The sequence below is a fragment of the Bufo gargarizans genome, chromosome 7 (genome assembly GCF_014858855.1).
Source record: "Bufo gargarizans isolate SCDJY-AF-19 chromosome 7, ASM1485885v1, whole genome shotgun sequence".
NCBI classification, from domain to species: domain Eukaryota; kingdom Metazoa; phylum Chordata; class Amphibia; order Anura; family Bufonidae; genus Bufo; species Bufo gargarizans.
The window spans coordinates 17,990,691-18,016,845 of NC_058086.1; the positions used below are offsets into that span (position 1 = coordinate 17,990,691).

General features: G+C 43.8%; 1 protein-coding gene across 1 annotated transcript; it reads left to right on the plus strand.

Moving 5' to 3' along the window:
- Positions 1–255: 255 nt before the first annotated feature.
- Positions 256–16,772, plus strand: EIF3D (eukaryotic translation initiation factor 3 subunit D). The gene is made up of 16 exons (XM_044301881.1): positions 256–411; positions 1,747–1,879; positions 2,748–2,793; positions 3,534–3,670; positions 3,769–3,854; positions 3,973–4,045; positions 6,672–6,787; positions 8,743–8,875; positions 9,028–9,175; positions 9,355–9,485; positions 14,031–14,116; positions 14,195–14,324; positions 14,424–14,566; positions 14,695–14,887; positions 16,138–16,228; positions 16,655–16,772. The coding sequence occupies exons 2-16, from the start codon at positions 1,757–1,759 to the stop codon at positions 16,666–16,668; spliced, it is 1,650 nt and encodes a 549-aa protein (XP_044157816.1). The 5' UTR covers positions 256–411; positions 1,747–1,756; the 3' UTR covers positions 16,669–16,772.
- Positions 16,773–26,155: the final 9,383 nt, after the last annotated feature.

Here is a 26,155-nt window from a genome sequence, read left to right on the forward strand (position 1 = left end):
GAAACCAATATATCATATAAAGGTGCTGTACAGACTACATAACCCGAGTAATAACATCTCTGCGGCAAGCTGAGGACATGGAGCCGCGCACAGCACGTCTCCACAGCAGCACAGCCTTGCAGTCCTCCTATACACACACAGACTCGTATTTCCGGCTCTATGGTCACTAGTGGCACTCTGGTAGAGGTTTACCTTCTCGCTGGTGGTTACGTAAGGTCGTCACGTACGTTTCACGACACTCCTGGCACGTCGTGTTTACGCTCGTTCAGGAAGTTTTGCGACAGTGCTGGCTGAATGACGTAAACCGTTCTCTTTCGGCTCTCCATTGACAAGAGCCGGTTGCTGAGAGCGGGTTGGTGTGCGGCCTAGAAGAAATCCGCTGCCATCCGGGGGAGAGAACCGCGTAAACAGGTACGGTGGAGGGTCGGGAGGATGGGGGCTTAATTGGGGAGATTTTGACTTGATTGTATCTTAGAATTTTAGAGCGATGACGTTAGGACGGAGGCCTAGGAGATGCGGTATTTATCCCTATGTAATAGTAGTAGTTATTGCTTAGCTTTGCGCTGGAGCCTCAGTGTGAACTAGTGCCTAGCACAGCCACACCAGTGGAGATTAGTAGCTATTGCCTATGACTGGCACAGCTGGTACAGGCAGGTTGGCACTCTGTAACTTGGGGAGGGGTCACTTTTCCCCCTATGCTCTAATAGAATACACCCTTTAGAGTGGAGCTCTGTGTGCCCATGGGTACGTGATGGCATCCAGTGTGGAGGGGAATGTGCCCGCTGGTGTCACATGATGTCACATATACGGTATACTGCAGTGGAATGATATAGCATTGTGAGCAGGGGGTGGTAGAATAGACCCCGTTATGTGTATCATTGGGGGGGGGGGGGGCGACTGTATAACAAATGAATCACACTTGTTTTACCCCAGATGCTGTAGGGAAATGGTAATAAACTGGGTGCAGATTTTGTAGACGTGACCACAAAGTTTAGGTACTTATGGAGGATAGATTGGTAGACTCTTTTTTTTGGTACCTTTGTACACCAGAAAATCGTAAAAAGTGCCCCAAAAATGGTGACTTTATTGGAAGTTGTGCACCCTGCTAACCGCTTCTTTATAAAGTGGATGGGTTCTATGAGTTTGCCTGGCACAATGATTGTAATTTCTGCCAGCATCCGAGTAGGGGCTCATTCAGACAACCGTATGTTTGTCTCGTTTCATTTCAATGGGGCCACAAAAGATGCAGACGGAACACTGTGTACTGTCCGCGGACTGCAAAAACGGAGAGAGGGTCAACTAAATGAGCCCTTTAATTATCCCTGAAATCCGCGCCAGCGTCTAACCACTGCCATGCTCGTGCGTGAAAAGCATCGTTCACATCTGCATCAAGCAGATCCGGTAGAGAACACCCTGCTGGATTTCACCAGATCTGGTGTTGCCGGGTTCTCTACTTCATTGCCGGATCCCCGTTGACTGTATTGAGATCCGGCCACTTTTCAGTATAAATGGCTGGTTTTGGCTGGACAAAAAACATTGCATGCAACAGTTTATTTTTTATTTTTTGGGGCCAGCCGGCATTTGACGGAGATGTAAACGACGCCTGAGGGATTCATAGAAACAGCAGAGCCGCCCTTTAGTCGCATCATTTTTAATGTGACGCTGAATCTTGCACCAAAACTTGCAAATGTCACGAAGAGATTTATAGTAGCTAATATGTGGGGTGTTTTTTTTTTTTTGTTCCAGGTCTCTCAAAATGGCGAAATTTCAGGCGCCAGTGATAAATGACAATCCTCTGGGCTGGGGACCCTGTGCCATACCTGATCAGTTCAAAGACATGCCCTACCAACCCTTCAGCAAAGGAGACCGCCTGGGAAAGGTGCTATATGTGATGTGTTTGTTTTATGTCTTCATAGAATAAAAGGGCTATTTCAGGATTTTTTCTATTGATGGCTGATCCTTAGGGTAGGTCATTAATATGTGATCGGAGGGGTCCGACACCCCAAATCCTACTGATTAGTTGTTTCAGAATAGCTCTGGAGCTGCTGCAGAACAGCTGGGTGTGTGGATTGTCACGATCAGATATTAATGGCCTATCCTGAGGATACGCCATGAATAGCAAAATTCTGAACAACCCTTTTAAAGGGTTTTTCTGTTTTGTTTATATATATATATATATATATATTTACACTGATGACCTATCCTCTATTTAAGGCTACTTTCACACTTGCGTTTGGTTGGATCAGTCATGGATCTGCACAGACGGATCCGTTCAGATAATACAACCGTCTGCATCTGTTCAGAACGGATCCATTTGTATCATCTTTAACATAGCCAAGACGGATCCGTCCTGAACACCATTGAAAGTCAATAGAGGACGGATCAGTTTTCTATTGTGTCATAGAAAACGGATCCGTCCCCATTGACTTACATTGTGTGTCAGGATGGATCCGTTTGGCTAAGTTTCATAAGACGAACAACAAAATGCTGCAAGCAGCGTTGCCGCAGTGCCGCAGTTTCCTTAAACAGCCGATGGGTGGGGTCCTGGGTGTCAGTTAAAGATGGAAAACCCCTTTAAAACAAAATAATAATAAAAAAAAAATTGGAATTAGTTTTAGTTTTTTTATTTATTTTAATAACCCAGTGTACTGAGTACTTGTAGGTTTACATTGTATCTATAGTAAGGGATCCCACTGACATATCGCCATATACTAACAGGGTGTGTTCTTTCTGTTTCCACTGATAAGGTTGCAGACTGGACAGGGGCCACCTATCAAGACAAGAGGTACACCAGTAAGTATTAGAGCTCGTTCCTATCTGTAGCGGTGCTGTGCATGGAACTAGGCGAAATTGTGAGGGGGAGATGAATCTGCACTGTGACCTTTTCATTCTCCAGATCGGTAGTGCTCCCAAATAGTCAGATTCCCACAGATCATAAAGTGATGACTTGTCCTACCGATATGACATCACTTTACAAGATGAGAATACCCCTTTTAAAAAAAAAAATGCAATGTGTCAGAGTCCAGATTGGAAAAGTGATGGGTAATTGTATTTATTTGGTATTTACACAGTGCGAGAGGTGTCCATAGAGCCTCTTATTCTGGAGGTTGGAAATAGTCTGACCAATACGATTCCCCCAATCCCCATCCCATCATGTTTGTCTGGGACGTGTCCTAAAATTTGAGTTGGCCTTGTGTAAGAAAGGTTTTATCAGTTTAAGGCCTCATGCACACTACCATATTTTTGGTCCATGTCCACATTTTTTTTGCAGATCAGACACGGATCTATTCATTTTTATGGGATCACAAAAAAAGTGTGTCATCAATTAGCTGTCTTCATCCGTATGTCCGTCCCGCAAATTACAGAACATGCACTATTCATGTCTGTTTTACAGCAAAGAATAGCTGTTTCTTTAAATGGAACTGAGCAATTTTCTGTATTTTGCAGGTCCGTGGTTTGCGAACTGCAAAACAAATGCGGTCATGTGCGGGACAAGAATTGCTCATGTTTTTAATGTTTTTTTTGCCTTCTAGATAAATATTCTTCACAGTTTGGCGGTGGCAGTCAGTATGCCTATTTCCATGAGGAGGATGAGACCAGCTTCCAGCTTGTGGACACCACTAAGATGCAGAAAACTGCCTACCAGAGGAATCGGCTGCGCTTTGCTCAGGTAAAGGCAGCTTTCCGTCATAGATTGGGACATATAGACACTCCTGCTGTTGGCGGTACCTGCAGTTCTAATGGTTTTTCGCTGTGTTGCGCTTACAGAGGAATCTGCGCCGTGATAAAGACAGGAGGAATATGCTCCAGTTCAACATGCAGACGTTACCTAAGAGCGCTAAGCAGAAGGAGAGGTAAGTGGGAATACTGCGGCACTGAGCTGTTTGGTTAATGCTCTGTGGTGCCAGTGAATGGGCAGTACAGGCTAATGGCGCTACTTCTATAGTCAACATCTATCTGATGTCTTTCCAGGGATCGTTTGAGACTCCAGAAGAAATTCCAAAAGCAGTTTGGTGTTCGCCAGAAGTGGGACCAAAAATCTCAGGTACCTATGTGGGTTTTTTTGTGGGTTTTTAAGGACTGAGCACGGTAGTGGGGTACCTATATACACTAGCAGGCTATAACCATGTACTGTAATACGTATGTAAAGCTCGGTCCTCGGAGCATGTTTGAGGCGTTCTTACATTATGTCCACAGATTAATAAGAGAGTTGACCCGTTTTCTTACAGGTGGTGCTGTGTTTTTAAATCGTTGCGTCTGTTTCAGATTTTCTGTGGCGTTTACCTGTTCAATACAGTATGCAAAGTCGTGGTGGTTCTGTAATGTAATTTTCTGTAGCAGCAGAGCCGCCCTTAGTGCCTTTGTGGTTGCAGTTGAAGTGCAAGTTTTACGGTGTGACTCTACTGTGAAGTAACTATGTTTTGCAAACTTGATTACAATTACTATTTACTGCCTGAGAAGAACGCTTAAAATATTAATGCAGGGTCCATTCACACGTCCGCACCCGTTGAGCAATTTTGCGGAACGGGTGCGGAACCCATTTATTCTCTATGCGCCCGGACGTGAAGCGGAGAGCCTCCCCGAACTTCCGGTCCGCTTCTCCGCAAAAGATAGAACATGTCCTATTCTTGTCCGCAGCTGCGGACAAGAATAGGCATTTCTATAGAGGGGGCCGGCCGGGTGTGTTGCGGATCCGCAACACACCACGGACTGTTGAATGGACCCTTATTCTGATAAAGGTTAAAATGTTGTGGCACATTTAAGCAATCACCCCCTCCTTTTGTGAGTGGTGTCATTAGCTCTGACTGACCTATTTAACCCTTGATACACACTTCAAACATCAAGTGTATCTATTCTGAGAGCAGTGATCCTGGTGGAGATCCATTCCAGTACTGCACACAGAAGTATTATTGGTACTAGTGGCTGTATATTATACAAACAGTCCACCGCTTCATTGCACCTAGCCTGAATTGTATTGTTGGCGGGTAGCCACAACATTTTAACCTTTATCAGAATAAATTAATATTTTAAGCATTCTTCTCAGGCAGTAAATAGTGACTCTACTGTGACCTTTTAGGCTCAGCTCAAACTAGGGATCGACCGATTATCGGATTTACCGATATCGGCCAATATTGAGGATTTTGAACGCTATCGGTATCAGCATTTATTTTGCCGATATTCCGATAGCGTATGGGGAACACAGATCGCGCTGCTGTCAGCGATCTCCGTGTTCCCTCAGCAGCAGCACAGGGGAGAAGGAAGCAGTGTCTCCTCCCCCTGTGCTGCTGCTGCCGCCAGTGTAAGGACAGGGGACAAGAGGAGGGGAGGAGCTATGGCCACTGCGCCACCAATGAAGCTTAATCTCTCATTTATTCATATACAGGAGGCGGGAGGTGCAGTATCACATAGCCGGCTCCCGACCTCTATGAGCTGTAGCTGCGATCTACGTTAACCCCTCAGGTGCCGCGGATCGCAGCTACTGCTCATAGAGGTCGGGAGCCGGCTATGTGATTCTGCAGCTCCCGCCTCCTGTATATGAATAAATGAGAGAGGGGTTGTCCAAGTTATATTTATTGATGACCTATCCTCAGGATAGGTCATCAATATCAGATCGGCTGGGGTCCGACACCCGGCACCCCCTCCGATCAGCTGTTTGAAGAGGAGACTCGCACAGTGTCAGCGCTGCCTCCTCTTCACTGTTTACCTTCTAGCCGTTGCATCTGCAGTGGTGAGCAGGTGTAATTACACCCAAGCTTTCCTATTGAAATGAATGGGACAGCTTGGGTGTAATTACACCTGCTCACCACTGCAGATGCAACGGCTAGAAGGTAAACAGTGAAGAGGAGTGCTGACACCGTGCGAGTCTCCTCTTCAAACAGCTGATCGGAGGGGGTGCCGGGTGATCTGATATTGATGACCTATCCTGGGGATAGGTCATCAATAAATATAACTTGGACAACCCCTTTAATCTTCATTGGTGGCGCAGTGCGCCCCCCCCCAACCCCAGTATTAGACATTGGTGGCGCAGTGCGCCCCCCCACCCCCCCTCCCCCACCCCAGTATTAAGCATTGGCGGCGCAGTGCGCCTCCCCCCCAAGCCCCCCAGTATTAAGCATTAGTGGTGCAGTGCGCCCCCCCCCCCCCCCACCCCAGTATTAAAAACATTGGTGGCGCAGTGCGCCCCTCCACAGGATCCCCTCTCCCCTCCTCCTCCGATCGGAGCTCCAGCAGTGTAATGCTGGGGCTCCGATCGGTTACCATGGCAGCCAGGACGCTATTGAAGCCCTGGCTGCCATGATAAGCTCCATGCTGCTGTGTGCACAAAGCACACAGCAGCAGGGACAGTGTGAGCTCCTATTCACCCTGATAGATCTCTATCAGGGTGAATAGGACAAGGGTTCTAGTCCCTAAGGGGGCTAAAAGTTAGTTAAAAAAAAAAAAAAGTACAAAAATAAAACACCAAAATATTAAGTATAAATGAAAAAGGAAAGATTTACAAAAAAAAATACACATTAACAATAAACATAAATTTTCAGCAGATTTGTGGGAATTTTTTTTTTTTTTCAAAAATAAAAATTCCCATAATATCGGTATAAATTATCGGCTATCGGCCTGAAAGTTCACAAATTATCGGTATCGGCCCTAAAAAATCAATATCGGTCGATCCCTAGCTCAAACCAAGGGATTCCTCTGTTGAAGTCCGCAGTGACTGGGAAGTCAAGGAAGAAATGGATTTCCCCCGGCTGATGAAAATGCGATACCTGGAAGTGTGTGACCCAGTAGACATGTGAGTAATTATGGTTCTTGGCTTTCTTAGAAACCATTTTGAATTGTACACGTCCTGCTGTTCCAGTGGTCATGTGCTGTTCATGCATACGCTGCTGCTGCGTCCGGCGACTGGTACATGATTGCTGCAGAACCAGCAGGGACCTTGGATGTGGCATTAGCGCAGTGGGACATTTTATAGGGTGTTTTTTTTTTGTTTTGTTTTTTTATCTTTTATTTCTTTATTCTATGCTTTATTCAGGCTCTGTGGAAATTTAAAAAAAATCTCCTCTTAATTGCAGTCCTGCGGATTATTGTCATCTACCAGTTACTCACATTGTGACTGATTCTTATAACTGTATATTCGGTATTTGCCGTTTATGCAACATCTGTGAGTAATATGTAATGGGGCATTCTGAGATTTTCTTTATTTCATGTTCACCTCTTGTTGAGACTAACATCTTCTGCATTGATACCGGGCCAGCGCTGCTCTCCTGTTCAAATAATATGCTTCTGGGATCAAGTCGTGTAGGTCAGCACCTAGGGGTGGGTGACTGCAGAAAGCGGGATATTATTGTATGCTCTACAGCGCAATCAGAAGTTTAATTCTCACGCATACGCTGTGGTGATGAAGTGCAGGGGGCAGACCATAAACACCTTATCAGTGGTGACTCGCACATGCATTGTGTGTTGTAACCAGGCTAGAATCACATGCGCAGTGTAGGGCACGTGATCAGCAGGAGCATCATTTGACTGGGAGAATAGCGCTGGCCCGGTAGGCAACTTTTAAGTATCAGTGCAAAAGATGTTAGTCTCAACAAGCGGGAGAACATTAAAAAAAAAATGCAAAAAAATCTTGGAATTTCCATTTAATGGCTCTTTCACACTTGCGTTCTTTTCTTCCGGCATAGAGTTCCATCGTCGGGGCTCTATGCCGGAAGAATCCTGATCAGTTTTATCCTAATGCATTCTGAATGGAGAGAAATCCGTTCAGGATGCATCAGGATGTTCAATTCCGGACCGGAACGTTTTTTGGCCGGAGAAAATACCGCAGCATTCTGCGCTTTTTGCTCCGGACAAAAATCCTGAACACTTGCCGCAAGGCCGGATCTGGAATTAATGCCCATTGAAAGGATCCGGCCTTAAGCTAAACGTCGTTTCGGCGCATTGCCGGATCCGACGTTTAGCTTTTTCTGAATGGTTACCATGGCTGCCGAGATGCTAAAGTCCTGGCAGCCATGGTAAAGTGTAGTGCGGAGCGGGGGAGCAGCATACTTACCATCCGTGCAGCTCCCGGGGCGCTCCAGAGTGATGTCAGGGCGCCCCACGCGCATGGATGACGTGATCGCATGGCACGTCATCCATGCGCATGGGGCGCTCTGACGTCATTCTGGAGCCCCTCGGGAGCCGCACGGACTTTTAGTATACTGCTCCCCCGCTCCCCACTACTACTATGGCAACCAGGACTTTAATAGCGTCCTGGCTGCCACAGTAACACTGAACGCATTATGAAGACGGATCAGGCTTCAAATGCTTTTAGTTCACTTGCGTTTTTCCAGATCCGGCGTGTAATTCCGGCAAATGGAGTACACGCTGGATCCGGACAACGCAAGTGTGAAAGAGCCCTAAGGTGGAGATCCCCTAAAGTTTTAGTTAAAAACATCAAACTGGGCATAAATATGTGTCATCTAATCCAAGATCTGCTCTCAATCTTTCATGCATAGGGACAAGCCCCAATGTCCCGTGACTCTTCCCACAGGCTTTTAACCCATCCAGTCCTTTGTCCCCTGTCCAGCAGCCATTTATCCCAGTTCATCTATGGAAACAATGTTCCTTTTTTTTCTGGTATTGTAAGGGTAGATGGACAGCTCTCCTATATGTAGGGTCGGCTTTCTGTTGCTCACCTGTGCTATGCTGTATGAAGGCACATAATGAGTTTGCTATTACTGACATGTTCTACTTTTCTTTACACACTAGAGAGTGCTGCGGTGCCCTAGAGTTTTATGACAAAGCCTTTGATCGAATCACCACAAGAAACGAGCGACCTTTGAAGAGCATCAAGAGGATCTTCCATACCGTGACGACTACAGATGATCCTGTGATCAGAAAGGTAATACTTTGTCTTTTCCTATTTTTTCCCCCCACCTACAAAGGTCATGTTGGCTTGTAGTGTTGTACCTCATGTAATTGTGAATATTTTGATGTCAGAAAGTACACAAATGCCTTTGTAATTTTACACCTGTGATACTTCTCTGTCCACAGCTGGCAAAGACGCAAGGAAATGTTTTTGCCACAGATGCCATCCTTGCCACCCTTATGTGCTGCACCCGTTCTGTCAACTCTTGGGACATTGTGGTTCAAAGAGTGGGATCCAAAATCTTCTTTGACAAGAGAGACAACTCTGACTTCGGTAAGGTTCCTAAGTTTCAGTTATGTTTTCAACATAAATGACAGCATATTTCTAGGAAATGCCGTTATTTTGTGACCGGTGGAGACCATATGCCAGGATTGTTAGAATAAAGGGGACCCGATGCTATGAATTTTTACCATGTTAACCTATTCCTGTTTCCCTGGTCTCCATAATTCTAGACCTGCTGACTGTCAGTGAAACGGCCAATGAGCCGCCTCAGGATGAAGTGAACTCCTTCAACTCTCCTAGAAACCTGGCCATGGAGGCAACATACATCAACCACAACTTCTCCCAACAGTGTCTGCAAATGGTGAGTGCCTTCTGCTTTATTTAACCACTTCAACCCCGCTAGCTGAAACCCCCTTCATGACCAGACCACTTTTTACACTTCTGCACTACACTACTTTCACCGTTTATCGCTCGGTCATGCAACTTACCACCCAAATGAATTTTACCTCCTTTTCTTCTCACTAATAGAGCTTTCATTTGGTGGTATTTTATTGCTGCTGACATTTTTACTTTTTTTGTTATTAATCAAAATGCAAAAAAAATGACATTTTTCACTTTCAGCTGTAAAATTTTGCAAAAAAAAACGACATCCATATATAAATTTTTCGCCAAATTTATTGTTCTACATGTCTTTGATAAAAAAAAAAATGTTTGGGCAAAAAAAAAAATGGTTTGGGTAAAAGTTATAGCGTTTACAAACTATGGTACAAAAATGTGAATTTCCGCTTTTTGAAGCAGCTCTGACTTTCTGAGCGCCTGTCATGATGTTTCCTGAGGTTCTACAATGCCCAAACAGTAGAAAAACCCCACAAATGACCCCATTTCGGAAAGTAGACACCCTAAGGTATTCGCTGATGGGCATAGTGAGTTCATAGAACTTTTTGTTTTTTGTCACAAGTTAGCGGAAAATGATGATTTTAATTTTAATTTTTTTCCTTACAAAGTCTCATATTCCACTAACTTACGATAAAAAATTCTAGGCATTCGCCATGCCCCTCACGGAATACCTTGGGGTGTCTTCTTTCCAAAATGGGGTCACTTGTGGGGTAGTTATACTGCCCTGGCAATTTAGGGGCCCAAATATGTGAGAAGTAGTTTGCAATCAAAATCTGTAAAAAATAGCCTGTGAAATCCGAAAGGTGCACTTTGGAATGTGGGTCCCTTTGCCCACCTTAGGCTGCAAAAAAGTGTCACACATCTGGTATCGCCGTACTCAGGAGAAGTTGGGGAATGTGTTTTGGGGTGTCATTTTACATATACCCATGCTGGGTGAGAAAAATATCTTGGCAAAAGACAACTTTTCCCTTTTTTTTTTTTTTATACAAAGTTGGCATTTGACCAAGATATTTCTCTCACCCAGCATGGGTATATGTAAAATGACACCCCAAAACACATTCCCCAACTTCTCCTGAGTACGGCGATACCACATGTGTGACACTTTTTTGCAGCCTAGATGCGCAAAGCGGGCCAAATTCCTTTTAGGAGGGCATTTTTAGACATTTGGATCCCAGACTTCTTCTCACACTTTCGGGCCCCTAACATGCCAGGGCAGTATAAATACCCCACATGTGACCCCATTTTGGAAAGAAGACACCCCAAGGTATTCCGTGAGGGGCATGGCGAGTTCCTAGAATTTTTTATTTTTTTGGCACAAGTTAACGGAAATTGTTTTTTTTTTGTATTTTCTCACAAAGTCTCCCTTTCCGCTAACTTGGGACAAAAATTTCAATCATTCATGGACTCAATATGCCCCCTACGGAATACCTTGGGGTGTCTTCTTTCCGAAATGGGGTCACATGTGGGGTATTTATACTGCCCTGGCATTTTAGGGCCCTAAAGCGTGAGAAGAAGTCTGGAATATAAATGTCTAAAAAAATTTACGCATTTGGATTCCGTGAGGGGTATGGTGAGTTCATGTGAGATTTTATTTTTTGACACAAGTTAGTGGAATATGAGACTTTGTAAGAAAAAACAAAAACAAACAAAAAATTTCCGCTAACTTGGGCCAAAAAAATGTCTGAATGGAGCCTTACAGGGGGTGATCAATGACAGGGGGGTGATCAGGGGGTCTATATGGGGTGATAAAACCCCTGTCATTGATCACCCCCCTGTAAGGCTCCATTCAGACGTCCGTATGATTTTTTACGGATCCACTGATACATGGATCGGATCCGCAAAACACATGCGGACCTCTGAATGGAGCCTTACAGGGGGGTGATCAATGACAGAGGGGTGATCACCCATATAGACTCCCTGATCACCCCCCTGTAAGGTTCCATTCAGACGTCCGTATGATTTTTACGGATCCACTGATACATGAATCGGATCCGCAAAACGCATGCGGACGTCTGAATGGAGCCTGACGGGGGTGATCAGGAAGACTATATGCGTGATCACCCCCTTGTCATTGATCACCTCCCTGTAAGGCTCCATTGAGAGGTCCGCATGTGTTTTGCGGATCCGATCCATGTATCAGTGGATCCGTAAAAATCATACAGACCTCTGAATGGAGCCTTACAGGGGGGTGATCAGGGAGTCTCTATGGGGTGATCAGTGGTTCATAAGGGGTTAATAAGTGACGGGGGGGGGGGGGTGTAGTGTAGTGTTTTCTGGTACTTTGCACAGCTACCTGTGTCCTCTGGTGGTCGATCCAAACAAAAGGGACCACCAAGGACCAGGTAGCAGGTATATTAGACGCTGTTATCAAAACAGCGTCTAATATACCTGTTAGGGGTTAAAAAAAATCACATCTCCAGCCTGCCAGCAAGGGATCGCCGCTGGCAGGCTGGAGATCCACTCGCTTACCTTCCGTTCCTGTGAGCGCGCGCGTTCACAGGAAATCTCGCGTCTCGCGAGAGGACGCGTATATGCGTCCAGGAGGAGTAAAGCAACCACCTCCCGGACGCATATGTGCGTACAGCGGTCGGGAGGTGGTTAATACCGTGTAAGCCTTTCTGTTTGGACAATTTAGCTTAATTATTAAGCACAATGCTTCACGAGTGTACCATTTAAAGGGGATGGCCAGCCGTATATAAAACTTTTAGAAAGCCAATAAATGTTAATGTAGTTTACATGCAAGCATAAGCTTTCTTGTACAGTACCCTATATTTGAAGTTGGAGGCCTTTGGCTGTCCTTTTATTGGCGATTTCAACACAAGAGTCATGCAGGACTTTTGTCTCCGCTCCAAAATCATTTTCTGAGCGTAAACCTAACGGACCCCATTATAATCTATGGAGTCCGTAGGCTCCGCTCGCCTCCGTTATGTGCCCAATCCGTCCTTTCCGTTCTCCTGCTCCTATAACGGAGCAGGAGAACGGAAAGGCTGAACGCTGATGTGAACGAGGCCTTACAGGTTTTAGGCTTCTACTGCACTGATAATTTGGCAAAGAAAAAATATGTTACCATATAGTTTGTGTTCATTAAAGTATATTTTCTATTACTATGGGTTGTTTTGCAGCTGTCTGTGTTAATACAATGAAGAGCAGTGAGCCGTAAAACATTTGTGTTGACTGTCTATAATAAGCAACGTGATGTTTGAATACTAAAGTTACGGATCTGAAGCAACATGGCTTGCTGTTCAGACCACACATGGCCGCTGCAGACAATTGCTGATCTCGGCAGTGCACCGAAGAGGCCAGTGATTGACTGCAGCGGTCACCTCTTATCGATGTGACGCCACCTGCAAAAACAGTCGGAGCAACGGCGTTGGATCCATAAAATAAACAATCATCTATTCTTTAGTACATGTTGATCCCCTGGGTTGTCAGGTTTCCTCTTGAAACACCATTTTATATCCTGTATTATTGTCCTGGGATACATTCACAAGCCTGCAACCTTTTAGAGCTAAAATCTCCCAGGATTCTTTGCTTGCTCGGTGTTTGCGTATATACACCTTTTATACCAGGCATTGTACATTAAATATCATGCATGTGAAATTATCATGTGACTTTTTATGACCTCTTCTGCTTGGGATGTGTCTGTCGACACACATTTTCTAATGCCAGCCAGCACAGCATTAATGCAGTTGTACTACAGGCTGCAGTTCTATATTATTATGAGGGTACAATCGCACATAGCCGATTTTCCATGTAATCCACCCTGTGCATTGCAAGGGGTGAAGTCCGCAGTCGATGTCCTAAGCATAAAGGTACATTCACACGACCGTATCATTTTTTTCCGAGTCCGATCCACATCCGTTCTGCATAATAGATGCGGAACCATTCATTCCTATGGGTGAATAAAATGTGCGGAAAATATTCAGTATGTTGTCCGCATCCGTGTTTCTGCATTTCTCTTCCGCAGAAATATGAAGCTTTTACTACTATTATGCGCACAGATCGGTCTGCAGCCCCAGTCACGTCAATGGATCCGCAAATTGCGGAAGACATACAGAATGGTTTTGTTTTTTTGCGGATCAGTTTCCGTGTAATTGAAGTCCCTGACCTTGGTGCAAAATATTCTGATATTACTATTGCAAAATGCGGACGCGCTGAACGGATGCATAACCACAATGGAAACAAATTATGGATACGTGGTTCCGTTATTTGTTGACCGCAAAACGGAAAAGGATTACACACGGTCGTGTGAATGTACCCTAAATTGACATGTTGCAGATGTAAAAGCCGCACCGGTAGGTTATCGTGCACTGCAGTTTTTGTGGTTTTCTTTCGGAAACATGGTGGAGATTTCTTAATCTCATCCACTGTTCTGGTTTTGCTGAATGCAAATGTGTTAACTAAATTCTTAGGATCTAAGTATCTTATCAAAATATGTTGTGCCCTAATTTTGTTTCTTATCAAAAGGCACTGTTATGAAATATGCTACTCATTACTGTGTATCCCACAGGGCAAAGAAAAATACAAATTTCCAAATCCAAACCCATTCATAGAAGATGATGTGGACAAAAATGAAGTGGCCTCTGTAGCGTACAGGTGAGTGGTCTGTTCTTTTATATTCCAGGTGAGTGGTTTGTTCGGCGAGAAACTTTATTCTCTCTTTACTGCTGGCAGATACCGACGGTGGAAGTTGGGAGATGACATTGACCTGGTGGTGCGATGTGAACATGATGGAGTGATGACTGGTGCAAATGCTGAGGTGTCATTTATAAATGTCAAAACCCTGAACGAGTGGGATTCCAGGGTGAGTGAAGCCAACTCTTATAAATAGCTGGATTGTACTATGTAAGCTACTGTGATATTCTGTTTTTCCTGACATTTTGCATTTTCGATCATTATTCAGCACTGTAATGGTGTCGACTGGAGACAAAAGTTGGATTCTCAGAGAGGAGCTGTGATTGCCACTGAGCTGAAGAATAACAGCTATAAGCTGGCTAGATGGACTTGTTGCGCTTTGCTGGCCGGTTCAGAGTACCTTAAACTGGGGTAAGTTCGGGGTTTTGGAATTAAAACAAGATCTCTAGTAACATTATTGTGTGACACGTTTGCTGGCACTTTAAGTCAGGAACATTGGCTTTTTAATAGTCTGATGCACATTTTCTTCTCCCTTGAAGGTATGTGTCCCGGTACCATGCAAAGGATTCGGCCCGTCATGTTGTCCTTGGCACTCAACAGTTCAAACCCTGCGAATTTGCCAACCAAATTAACTTGAGCATGGAGAATGCCTGGGGCATCTTGCGCTGTGTGATAGACATTTGTATGAAGCTGGATGAAGGCAAATACTTGATTCTGAAGGACCCCAACAAGGTATGAACAGGCTAGATACGCCGGTGGGTATTTAAAAGAAACCTGTAAGGTTGAATATTGTGTCTCAACTACAGGCAGTATTTGTAGAGCAGGAGGAGCTGAGCAAAATAGTTGTAGTAATAGTAGTAGCGTATAAGTAATAGCAGTAGTAATAGTTTTGTGAGAAAAGATTCACTGTAACTTGTAGTTCACATTTTACATTCCTGCTCTTTCTGGACTTTGGAATCAAGGAGACGGTCCTATAAGTGATTGACTGCATACAGAAATAGTTGTTGGTCACTGATGGCACCACCTCCTTGACTCCAAAAACAAGAAAGAACAGGCATTTAAGTGACTGAAATACAAGTTTTGCTGAATCTTTTTTTACACAGAACTGTACATCAATCTGCTCAGCGAATGCTGCTCAGTAACCTGCTGCCTTTTGCACTGTATCTTCTAAAGGACTTATTGAGCATGGCCAGCGGATTACTGGGGAAAACACTAAGTACATGTTAAAGGAGTTTTCCAGGCTCTGATATTTGTGTCATCAATATGCTATCGGTGAGGGCCAGACACCCTGCACCCCCACCAATCAGCTGTTCCCTGCAGTCTCCAATGCTGTAACTTGCATTGTGAATAGAACAGGAAGCACAAGCCCATTCAAAAAGTGTAATGGCCATATTGGGATACTGCAGCTCAATTTCCACTTACTTCTGTGGGCTGCCATAACCCAGCATGGCCACTAACACTTTGAACAGAGCTGTGCTTCCGGCTCCATCCCAGAGTTATTTCTGGCAAAGGAGGTTGCAGGGTACAGCTGATCAGTGGGTGATACGGGATGTCGGACCCCAGTTGGATATTAATGACCTATCCTGAGATTAGGGTATCAGGAGCCTTGAAACTCCACGCTACATCCTTTTTGTTTGCCTCAAAAATCAACAGTTGCTGTCGCAGTTAAGCCTCCTGTACACACATCCTCCGTGTCTGTAACCTGGTACCTGTAATCTCTGGGGCCTTCTTTGTCTCCAATTTTATGTGGAGCATACAGTTATGAATATATAGACCCATAATATGGTGGTGTACAGAGGCACCATACAGTAGCACACCGTGCCTACAGCTCCATAGTGCTGAGCTGCCGGGGCTCCCATGTGCTTCTGTAGAGATTCCGTGCGCTGCAAAAATTGCTGCGTGGCCCTAGTGCAGGAATTTGTTTAGACTGTCTATAAAAGATAGTTGTGTGTGTTAATGTACAATTTATTTTTCTTTTACAGCAAGTAATTCGGATATACAGCCTGCCTGATGGCACGTTCAGCTCTGATGAGGATGAAGATGATGACGAGGAAGAGGAGGAGGAAGCTGAAGGTACAGTCCCAGGATAAAACTATTAAAGAGTGGTGTACATACATTCTAATATTGGAGGATCACCTGTATTTGCAAGATAGCCAGTGAAACAGAACAGTTATTTGTGGGTGCAGCATACTACAACCTTGTTCAGCACTACACAGGTTGTATGAGATGGTGAGGGGTCTAGCAGTAGCATGACAAGGCCACGGCCAAGTTTTTTTTTTTTTTTTGAGGGGGGGGTAAAAACCTCTGTAACAGAGGATGAAAATGCACAATTATTCTTGCTGCACGAAGGGCTTGTGGTGGGTTAAAAAGTGTGCAATGTTTTTTTTTTTTTGTTTACTGTACAAAAAAAATATTTTGCCTTCTGTATTTTTTTTTTTTTTTCAATTTTATATTTTTGCATGTAGGAAATGGCTGTAACTCATCCTTTTCTCTTCACAGAAGAAGAAAGCTAAATGTCCGGATGTGTCAGAGTTCCTCTTCAGAATACGTCATTCATCACAGATGCTTGATAAGACCCATTATCAGAAACAAAATAAAGATTATGCACAGACCAACACTCATGAGTTTTATGATTTCTAAACTGAAGACCTGACAGTTTTTTCCTTTAATGGTCCAGCTTAGACTACGTTTACCAAACGAATAGAGCATTGAACATTTTCTTTAAAAAAAAAAATGGCCCACATTTACTAATGCTGTCCAATGGACAATGTAAAGCTCAGACCAGGCAGTGACAAGATCACCACATTTTAGATTTGCCACTGTCTAATTGTAAGACCGTGTATACTTTGACTAAATACAGGTAAACTGCATCGGATTTATCACAAAGGCTGGTGCTGGATGAGGAATCTTGCACAACTTTAGAGTTTGTATAGTCTAATTTTACACTTATTTGTTGCCTTAATTTACTCCATACTTTTCTTTTTTTTTTTATTATAAGATATATATATATATATATATATATATATATATATATATATATATATATATATAATTACTTACACTTTGTAAGAGCCGTGACTATACTGGCTTACAATTTATAAGGAATAGATACAAGATGCCAGGGAAAGGGGTAAGCAACTCTAGGTAGAGACTTGATAGAAAACTGGTTGATGAACTCATTATGTATAAACTTATGTATAATCAAACCCAGAAGCATAAAATCCAGAAGAGAAGATACAAATTTGGGACAAGCCATAGGAATGTCCACAAGATCAGAAGAACCAAACCTAGCTAAAGAGAACCCCCACTTAGTCATGATGGCCATAGAGTCGCAGACAGTCATTGCTGTAACCATGAAATAATGAATGAGTGCAAATTAAGGTGAATGACCTATTAGGCCCCTTGCAGACGAGCATGTGTCACGCTGTGAGTCCGTAGCGCAGCTCCCGGCCTGACCGCCCAGCACTGATAGCATTATATTGAATTATGATGCTATGTAACCCTTACAGTTTTGGAATGTATTGGATAACACTGGCAGCCTTATGTCAGTGTCATCTAATACATTCCAGAGCTATAAGGTTTACATAGCATCATAAATCAATATACACTCGCCTAAAGAATTATTAGGAACACCTGTTCTATTTCTCATTAATGCGATTATCTAGTCAACCAATCACATGGCAGTTGCATCAATGCATGTAGGGTTGTGGTCCTGGTCAAGACAATCTCCTGAACTCCAAACTGAATGTCAGAATGGGAAAGAAAGGTGATTTAGGCAATTTTGAGCGTGGCGTGGTTGTTGGTGCCAGACGGGCCGGTCTAAGTATTTCACAATCTGCTCGGTTACTGGGATTTTCACGCACAACCATTTCTAGGGTTTACAAAGAATGGTGTGAAAAGTGAAAAACATCCAGTATGCGGCAGTCCTGTGGGCGAAAATGCCTTGTTGATGCTAGAGGTCAGAGGAGAATGGGCCGACTGATTCAAGCTGATAGAAGAGCAACGTTGACTGAAATAACCACTCGTTACAACCAAGGTATGCAGCAAAGCATTTGTGAAGCCACAACACGCACCACCTTGAGGCGGATGGGCTACAACAGCAGAAGACCCCACTGGGTACCACTCATCTCCACTACAAATAGGAAAAAGATGCTACAATTTGCACGAGCTCACCAAAATTGGACTGTTGAAGACTGGAAAAATGTTCCCTCGTCTGATGAGTCTCGATTTCTGTTGAGACGTTCAAATGGTAGAATCTGAATTTGGCGTAAACAGAATGAGAACATGTATCCATCATGCCTTGTTACCACTGTGCAGGCTGGTGGTGGTGGTGTAATGGTGTGGGGGATGTTTTCTGGGCACACTTTAGGCCCCCTAGTGCCAATTGGCCATCGTTTAAATGCCACGGGCTACCTGAGCATTGTTTGTGACCATGTCCACCCCTTCATGACCACCATGTACCCATCCTCTGATGGCTACTTCCAGCAGGATAATGCACCATGTCACAAAGCTTGAATCATTTCAAATTGGTTTCTTGAACATGACAATGAGTTCACTGTACTAAAATGGTCCCCACAGTCACCAGATCTCAACCCAATAGAGCATCTTTGGGATGTGGTGGAACGGGAGCTTCGTGCCCTGGATGTGCATCCCTCAAATCTCCATCAACTGCAAGATGCTATCCTATCAATATGGGCCAACATTTCGAAAGAATGCTATCAGCACCTTGTTGAATCAATGCCACGTAGAATTAAGGCAGTTCTGAAGGCAAAAGGGGGCCCAACACTGTATTAGTATGGTGTCCCTAATAATTCTTTAGGTGAGTGTAATGCTATGTGACCCCGTCAGACCGGGAGCTGCACTGCAGACTCGCAGCGTGACACATGCTCGTCTGCAAGGGGCCTTACGGTTTCAGTCCATTGCTCACCTGGACCTGGGTTCTAAAGGAATTGTATAAGGGACAGACTGCGACGGGAACGTTACCCATGATGCTAGGGAGGCTTGTTCTCATCATTGGCTGCCTGTTGCAGGATGTTTTGAGCCGCACGACTGGGACATGCATTGGCAGCCATGCGGAAATCAGGAGCGACACACGTGGCGAGGTAAGTATGACCAGTATGAGAGCTCAGGGCATAATAGGGGTTAGATAACCCCCTTTAAAGGTGCATGTCTGGAAAAAGTGTGGCTCTTTAAAAAAAAAAAAAAAAAAGACTTGGAATATATTTACACCACATTTGGGCATTACGCAGATGGTACTGAAGGAGAATTGTGCCTATTGCTGTGGCAACCTTCTAAGAGGAAGCTGTCCAAATGGGGCAATTCTAAAGATGAAACTTTTCCCAGCCTTCTATTTTTTACGTTTGTGATAATTATTTGTGTCTAGCTTGTGCGATCCCTAAGGAATCAATATAAACTGGGAATGTCTGATTACAGAAAGGAACAGGCATAACCAGTGTGATAAACATCAATGTTACAATCACAAAGATGTTCATATGATAAAAATAGATGCATGGGGGTTTAGCAGGAGACAACTGGGAAAGGACCTGGCTGTCTCTCCGGCAATTCCATAGAGAATGAATGGAATGGCAGCGTCCATGCTCAACATGTCACTCTGTTCTGTCAAGTAGGACTGGACTGCTTAACCTCTTTGCTGTGTTACAGGGACAAGTTTAACCCTGTTAAAAAATAAAAATCGTAATGGGTTGTCTGGTACTGCAGCTTATTGGGGTGGATTATTTTTTTTTCTTATTTCGGGAACACCAAGACAAATACATATTTAATCAATAACACCATAATTCTTATTCCTCATTTTTCTTTGCCCTCCCTCTCTTGCGATATGGGAAAAAAAAAAATAATAATACCAATTTCTTTGTTTATATAAGACCTTCTCATATCTCTTAGCTTAATTGACCAGATGCAACTATTTATTAAACTTAGGAATATTTTGTGAGATCCATACTCGAATGATCAAGAGTCTGGCTAAAAACATAATTCTAATCAAAACAATCTTTTTATCCTTACGGCAATTTACCCTGGTTAAGTCACTCGATATCCAACATTCAGGTTCAAACGGCGCTTATTCAGGAGCGATATCGGTCTGTAGGACCCAATGTCTAAAGAATTTGTCCCCTTTTTTTTAATATTAATACGATCACTGCTTCTGTCATGGACTCGGGAAGAATACCCTCCTCCAGTGACTCTTCAATTACCTTACCTCGTTTTTTTTAAGATAACATCACCATACTTACAATAAAGCTCGTATGGAAAACCATCTGATCCAGGGGAAGAATCTCCCAAACAGGCTTTTATGGTGGCCTCAAGCTCCTGAAGTGAGAAATCTACTTCAAGGGATTCTCTCTGTACATCAGTAAGAACAAGGAAAGTGATGGAGTCCAAATATTCATCCATCCTTTCATCCAGAATATTATTCCTGGTTTTATATATTTCCTTAAAATATTTTAAAAAGGCTCCCTTTATTTTCTCTTGATTATTAGTAACTATACCCTCAGTTAAGCGGATATTAAGTATTACTTTTTCTGATTAGATATCACCTTGGCTAAAAGCTTCCCTGGACGATCAGATTCACAAAACAGTTTTTGTCCCTTGAAGAAGAGTCTCTGCTGGGCCTTGGTTGTACTCCTGAGTTGTATTTTGCATCACCCTTCTATTCTCCTCCGTTCTATTCCCGGAAAACGTAATCATCACAGATATCGCAACAGCTTTTAAGACCCTCTCTTTCATCCCATAGCCCCTTCTTAAATTTACGATGTTACTTACAAATAGCCCCCTAATAAATGCCTTAAACGCATCCCAAACCAATACATTTTTAGCTGATTTATAATTAACATCCCAAAAATATACCATCTCTTGTTTCAACAGATCATGGTTGTCAATTACCAAGATCATCATTCAGACAGAGCTGAAGGGATACTGTAACATGATCCGAGAGCAACCTGGCTTCATATTTCATACGTTTAAGATATTTTTCATTTATTAAAGCCAGATCGATCCTGGACATGCAATTCCCAGATTTAGACACACAGGAGTACATTCTTCTCCCCCGTCCTAAAAAACTCCAGACATCTAGAAAGCCAGACTCTTGGCAGAATCGTGCCAGGGATGACCCCTGATTAGCTGCAAAACGACTAGTATCTCCATCCATAGAAGTCCGGTCTATCTTAGGGTTGATCACACATTTGAAGTCCCCATTTACTAATGTAAGACAATCTGGACGTTGTTCCATAAATGATAATAGGCTGTTAAGTACATAAAAAGAAAAAGAGGGAGGAATATAAATAAAGGCTAAAATACAGGGTACTCCAGAAAGTTTTCCATATAAAAAACAAAAACAAATGTCCCCTTGCTTATCAATAGAGGAGACCTCACAGGAAAAATCTTTTTATGTATAAACACCGTCACTCCTCTGGAGTGACTGGTGAAAGTTGAATGAAATACCTGCGAGACCCATCCTCTATTAATCCTCACTGCAGCATCTTCAGTGAAATGGGTTTCCAATAAGCAAACAACCGCTGGTAGATGTCTCTGAACTAGATCAAACACAGCCTGTCTGTTTTAGCCAAGTCCCCGTACATTCCATGTGATAATTCTAACGGACATATAATCAGCTACTGGAATTCAAAGACAAAAAAAGCAATGGACCCCCCCCCCCCCCCCCCCCTAAACCCCGTCCCCAGATCTCTCTCCATAGACCATTACTCCCCCTATCCCGAAAAAAAAAAAATGCAAGTTAGACATTATTCTGATCCAGCCAGTCCATGGCAAGGGCCGGAGTATAAAAAAATAAATAAATTAGCTGGATAAAGAAAAGAGTATGGAACTTAATGTCTTTGACCCGTAGATGCTTTTTTACTGCAAAAAAACTGTCTCCTTTCTTGGATCTCTTTCGAGAAATCTGGAAAAAAGGACAGTTTGCTGCCATTATGAACAATAGGGGGGGGGGGCACTGTCTGGCCCTCTTAGGCTGCGTTCATACGTGAGCGTTCGGGATGGAGCGCTCTTTATGCGCGATTGTATGCGCGTTTACAATCGCGGCTCCGGAACAAGCGAACGCCCATTGTCGCACGTTCCCAGAAGTCTATGTACGGGAACGCGCGCCAAGACCCCCCAAAGAAACTCCTGTACTTCTTGGGGCGTCGGGCGTTTTACAGCGCGATCGTACGCGCTGTAAAACGCTCAGGTGAGAACCATTCCCATAGGGAATCATTGGTTCTTGCCTGTTGAACGTTTTACAGCGCGTAGGAACGCACTGTAAAACGTTCAGGTCTGAACCCAGCCTTAAGGATCATGTCTCTGTCCCGGGAAACAAGAACCTTAGCCAGACGAACCCGAGGTGGCATTCCGGGATTTGGAATTCGATGGGCCCTCTCTATTAGGAACAAAGGTGAGAAATGTTATTTTCCAAAGTCCTTAAAAATCAAGGACTTGAATAATTCTAGCAGGATTTTTTCCTCCGTTCCCTCGGGAAGCCCCAAAATTCTAACATTAAAACATCTCGACCTACCTTTCAGGTCCACAACTTTTTTTTTGGAGATTATTATAGTCTGTTTTCAAAATGTCTAAATGGGGCAATTCTCCTAAAGATGAAACTTTTCCCAGTCTTCTATTTTTGACGTTTGTGATCATTATTTGTGTCTAGCTCGTGCGATCTCTAAGGAATCAATATAAACTGGGAATGGCTGGAATGTCTATTACAGAAAGAAACAGCCATAACCAGTGTGATAAACATCAATGCTCCAATCACGAAGACGTTCATATGATAAAAATAGATGCATGGGGGTTTAGAAGGAGACAACTGGGAAAGGACCTGGCTGTCTCTCCGGCAATCCCATAGAGAATGAATGGAATGGCAGCGTCCATGTTCAACATGTCACTCTGTTCTGTCAAGTAGGACTGGACTGCTTAACCGCTTTGCTGTGGATAGGGACAAGTTTAACCCCGTTTAAAAAATAGAAATTGCAGCTTCTTCCCCCCAGAAATGGCACCACATCTGCCAATGGGTTGTCTGCAGCTTTTGGTGTGGATGTAAACTGCAATACCGCACACAGCCAACGGACAGGTATGGCAATGCTTCACTTATTTATTCCACAGGATTCGTTAAAAAAGTAATCTTTATTACGGTATATGGTTCACTGCTTTCTTTTTTTGTGAAAACATCAAAGGAAAGGGATTTTATTCAACTATTGAACATAATTGTCATTGTATTATAACCCCCTGGGCGGCAATCCATTGGACGGTTGTATAGTGCTTTGAAATAAATAAGGGGGAATTTATCATTTGCATTTTTTTTTTTTTTTTTTTTTTTTTCTCCTCCCCTGCTTTGTGTGCCTGTGCCAAATTTATGAAAAGGCACACCTTTATTTGGTGTGAGTACAATTTGGTTTACACCTATACATGTTAAAGTACACCAGGAAGTTGCCTGGGTGTAAAGTTGAGAGAGTAAGGCCTCTTTCACACGGATGAGATTTCAGCGCGGGAGGTGAACGCATTGCACCCGCACTGAATCCGGACCCATTCATTTCTATGGGGCTGTGCACATGACCGGTGATTTTCACGCATCACTTGTGCGTTGCGTGATACCCGCAGCATGCTCTATATTGTGCGTTTTTCACGCAAAGCAGGCCCCATAAAAGTGAATGGGGCTGTGTGAAAATCGTAAGCAAGTGTGGATGCGGTGCGACTTTCACGCATGGTTGCTAGGAGACGATCGAGATGGGGACCTGATCATTATTATTTTCCCTTATAACATTGTTATAAGGGAAAATAATAGCATTCTTAATACAGAATGCTAAGTAAAATAGGGATGGAGGGGTTAAAAAATAATAATAATTTAACTCACCTCATCCACTTCTTCGCGCAGCTCGGCTTCTCTCCTGTCTTCTTCTTTGATGCCCAGGAGGAAAAGGACCTGTGGTGACGTCACTGCACTCATCACATGGTCCATCACATGATCCATGGGCCCCATTCTAGAGAAAGGTGCGGGTCCCAGAGATAGGACCAGCACCTATCTGTGAGATGGGCCAAGCCTTTTAAGTTCAACAAGATATATTGATATAGAACATATATTGTGGGAAATTGCGACTTTATATATGTAATGTACAATATGCGCTCTCATATTCATAGGTCGCTGAAAAATAGGCTTAAACTACACTCTTACTGCATTTCACATAGAAGAACTGAGATTTGTCTTGCAATATAATTTTATTACTTTCTTAACAAGTAGTAAAAATAGCCCATCTGAAAAGAAACACAAGCCGACCAGACAGAACATCTTCTCGCCATCCTGGATACAATAAGGCCCCTTTCACACGAGCGAGTTTTCCACGCGGGTGCAATGCGTGATGCGAAGTGAATGGAGCTGCGTGAAAATCGCATCTGCAAGCGCATCCAGACCTAATCCGGACACGCTCGTCTGCAAGGGGCCTAAGGCTTAAGCTACATCCACATCCGGTCTTTTCCAGCAGAGGAGCAGAGCACTGGATTTGCCATATCTGGCATAACCTAGCCAGCCGGATCCGCGTTCACTGTAATAGGATCGTTTGGTGTCCAGCGAGAATTCCAGCTTTCTTGTATTTTGTTTCCAGCAGAAAGCCTGCATTCACGCCGGAAACCAAACAGATCCCATTATAGTGAATAGGGATCCGGTATGCCTCAGTGGTGTCTGGCTAAGGCGGAAGCTGTAATTCCAGTAGTCTGCTCCTCTGCCGGAACAAGCTACCAGAATACAGTATCACAGATGTGAACTTCGCCTAAGTTGTGTAAAGTAGCGCAAAGTGGAGTTGTTTAAATTGTCCTTAGCAATCAGTTTCCAGATTCATGTTTACTGCTTACAGAATGACATTAGTCATCGCATTTGCTGCTAGGGGCAATGGTTCCAATTATGCAACTGATCTCTGGCATTGGTAGTACCTTTGCACCAGGAGCCGATCTGTGGTCTAAACAATATTTCCATATTTTGCGCTTACACAGTATTTAGCACAGCTTGGAGCAGACAACCTTTAAAGGGGCTGTATAGTATTAAAAAAACTAAAACAAACAGTGCCATCCCTGTCCACAGGTTGTGGCTGGTATTACAGCTCAGCCCAATTGACTTACGGGGAGCTGAGCGGCAATACTAGATACAACCTGTGGACAGGTGTGGTGCTGTTTTTGTAAGAAAGCCGCTATGTTTTTCTAATCCTGTACAACCCTTTAAATGTATTTATATATGTTATCCTAAGAGCCTTTGACACCTCATTTCATAGCTGATACTTATATAGGAACAATTTTCTCAAACACAATCTTAGGCCCCATGCACACGGCCGTTGTTCACGGCCGTGTGCGGGCCGTGGAACCGCGGCCTGGATCCCTTCCTGTGAGCTGGAGCGCACGGCGTCACTGGTTGCTATGACGCCGTGCGCTCCCTGCTGCCGCCGCAATACAGTACTACACTGGTATGATCTATACCAGTGTATTACTGTACTGTGCCGGCAGCAGGGGGCGCACGGCGTCATAGCAACCAGTGACGCCGTGCGCTCCAGCTCACAGGAAGGGATCCAGGCCGCGGTTCCACGGCCCGCACACGGCCGTGAACAACGGCCGTGTGCATGGGGCCTTAGGGTCCATTCACACGTCCGTTGTTTCTTTCCTGATCTGTTCCGTTTTTTGCTGAACAGATCTGGACCCATTCATTTTCAATGGGTCCTGAAAAAAAACGGACAGCACAATGTCAGATTTTTTTTCAGGACCCATTGAAAATGAATGGGTCCAGATCTGTTCAGCAAAAAACGGAACAGATCAGGAAAGAAACAACGGACGTGTGAATGGACCCTTAGGCCTCTTGCACACAAACGTGTTTTTTTTCAGTTTCCGTTCCGTTTTTCACGTACCGAATACGGAACTGTTCATTTCAATGGATCCGCAAAAAAAAAAAACAGAAGGTACTCTGTATGCCTTCCGTTTCCGTATTTCCGTTTAAAGATAGAACATGTCCTATTATTGTCT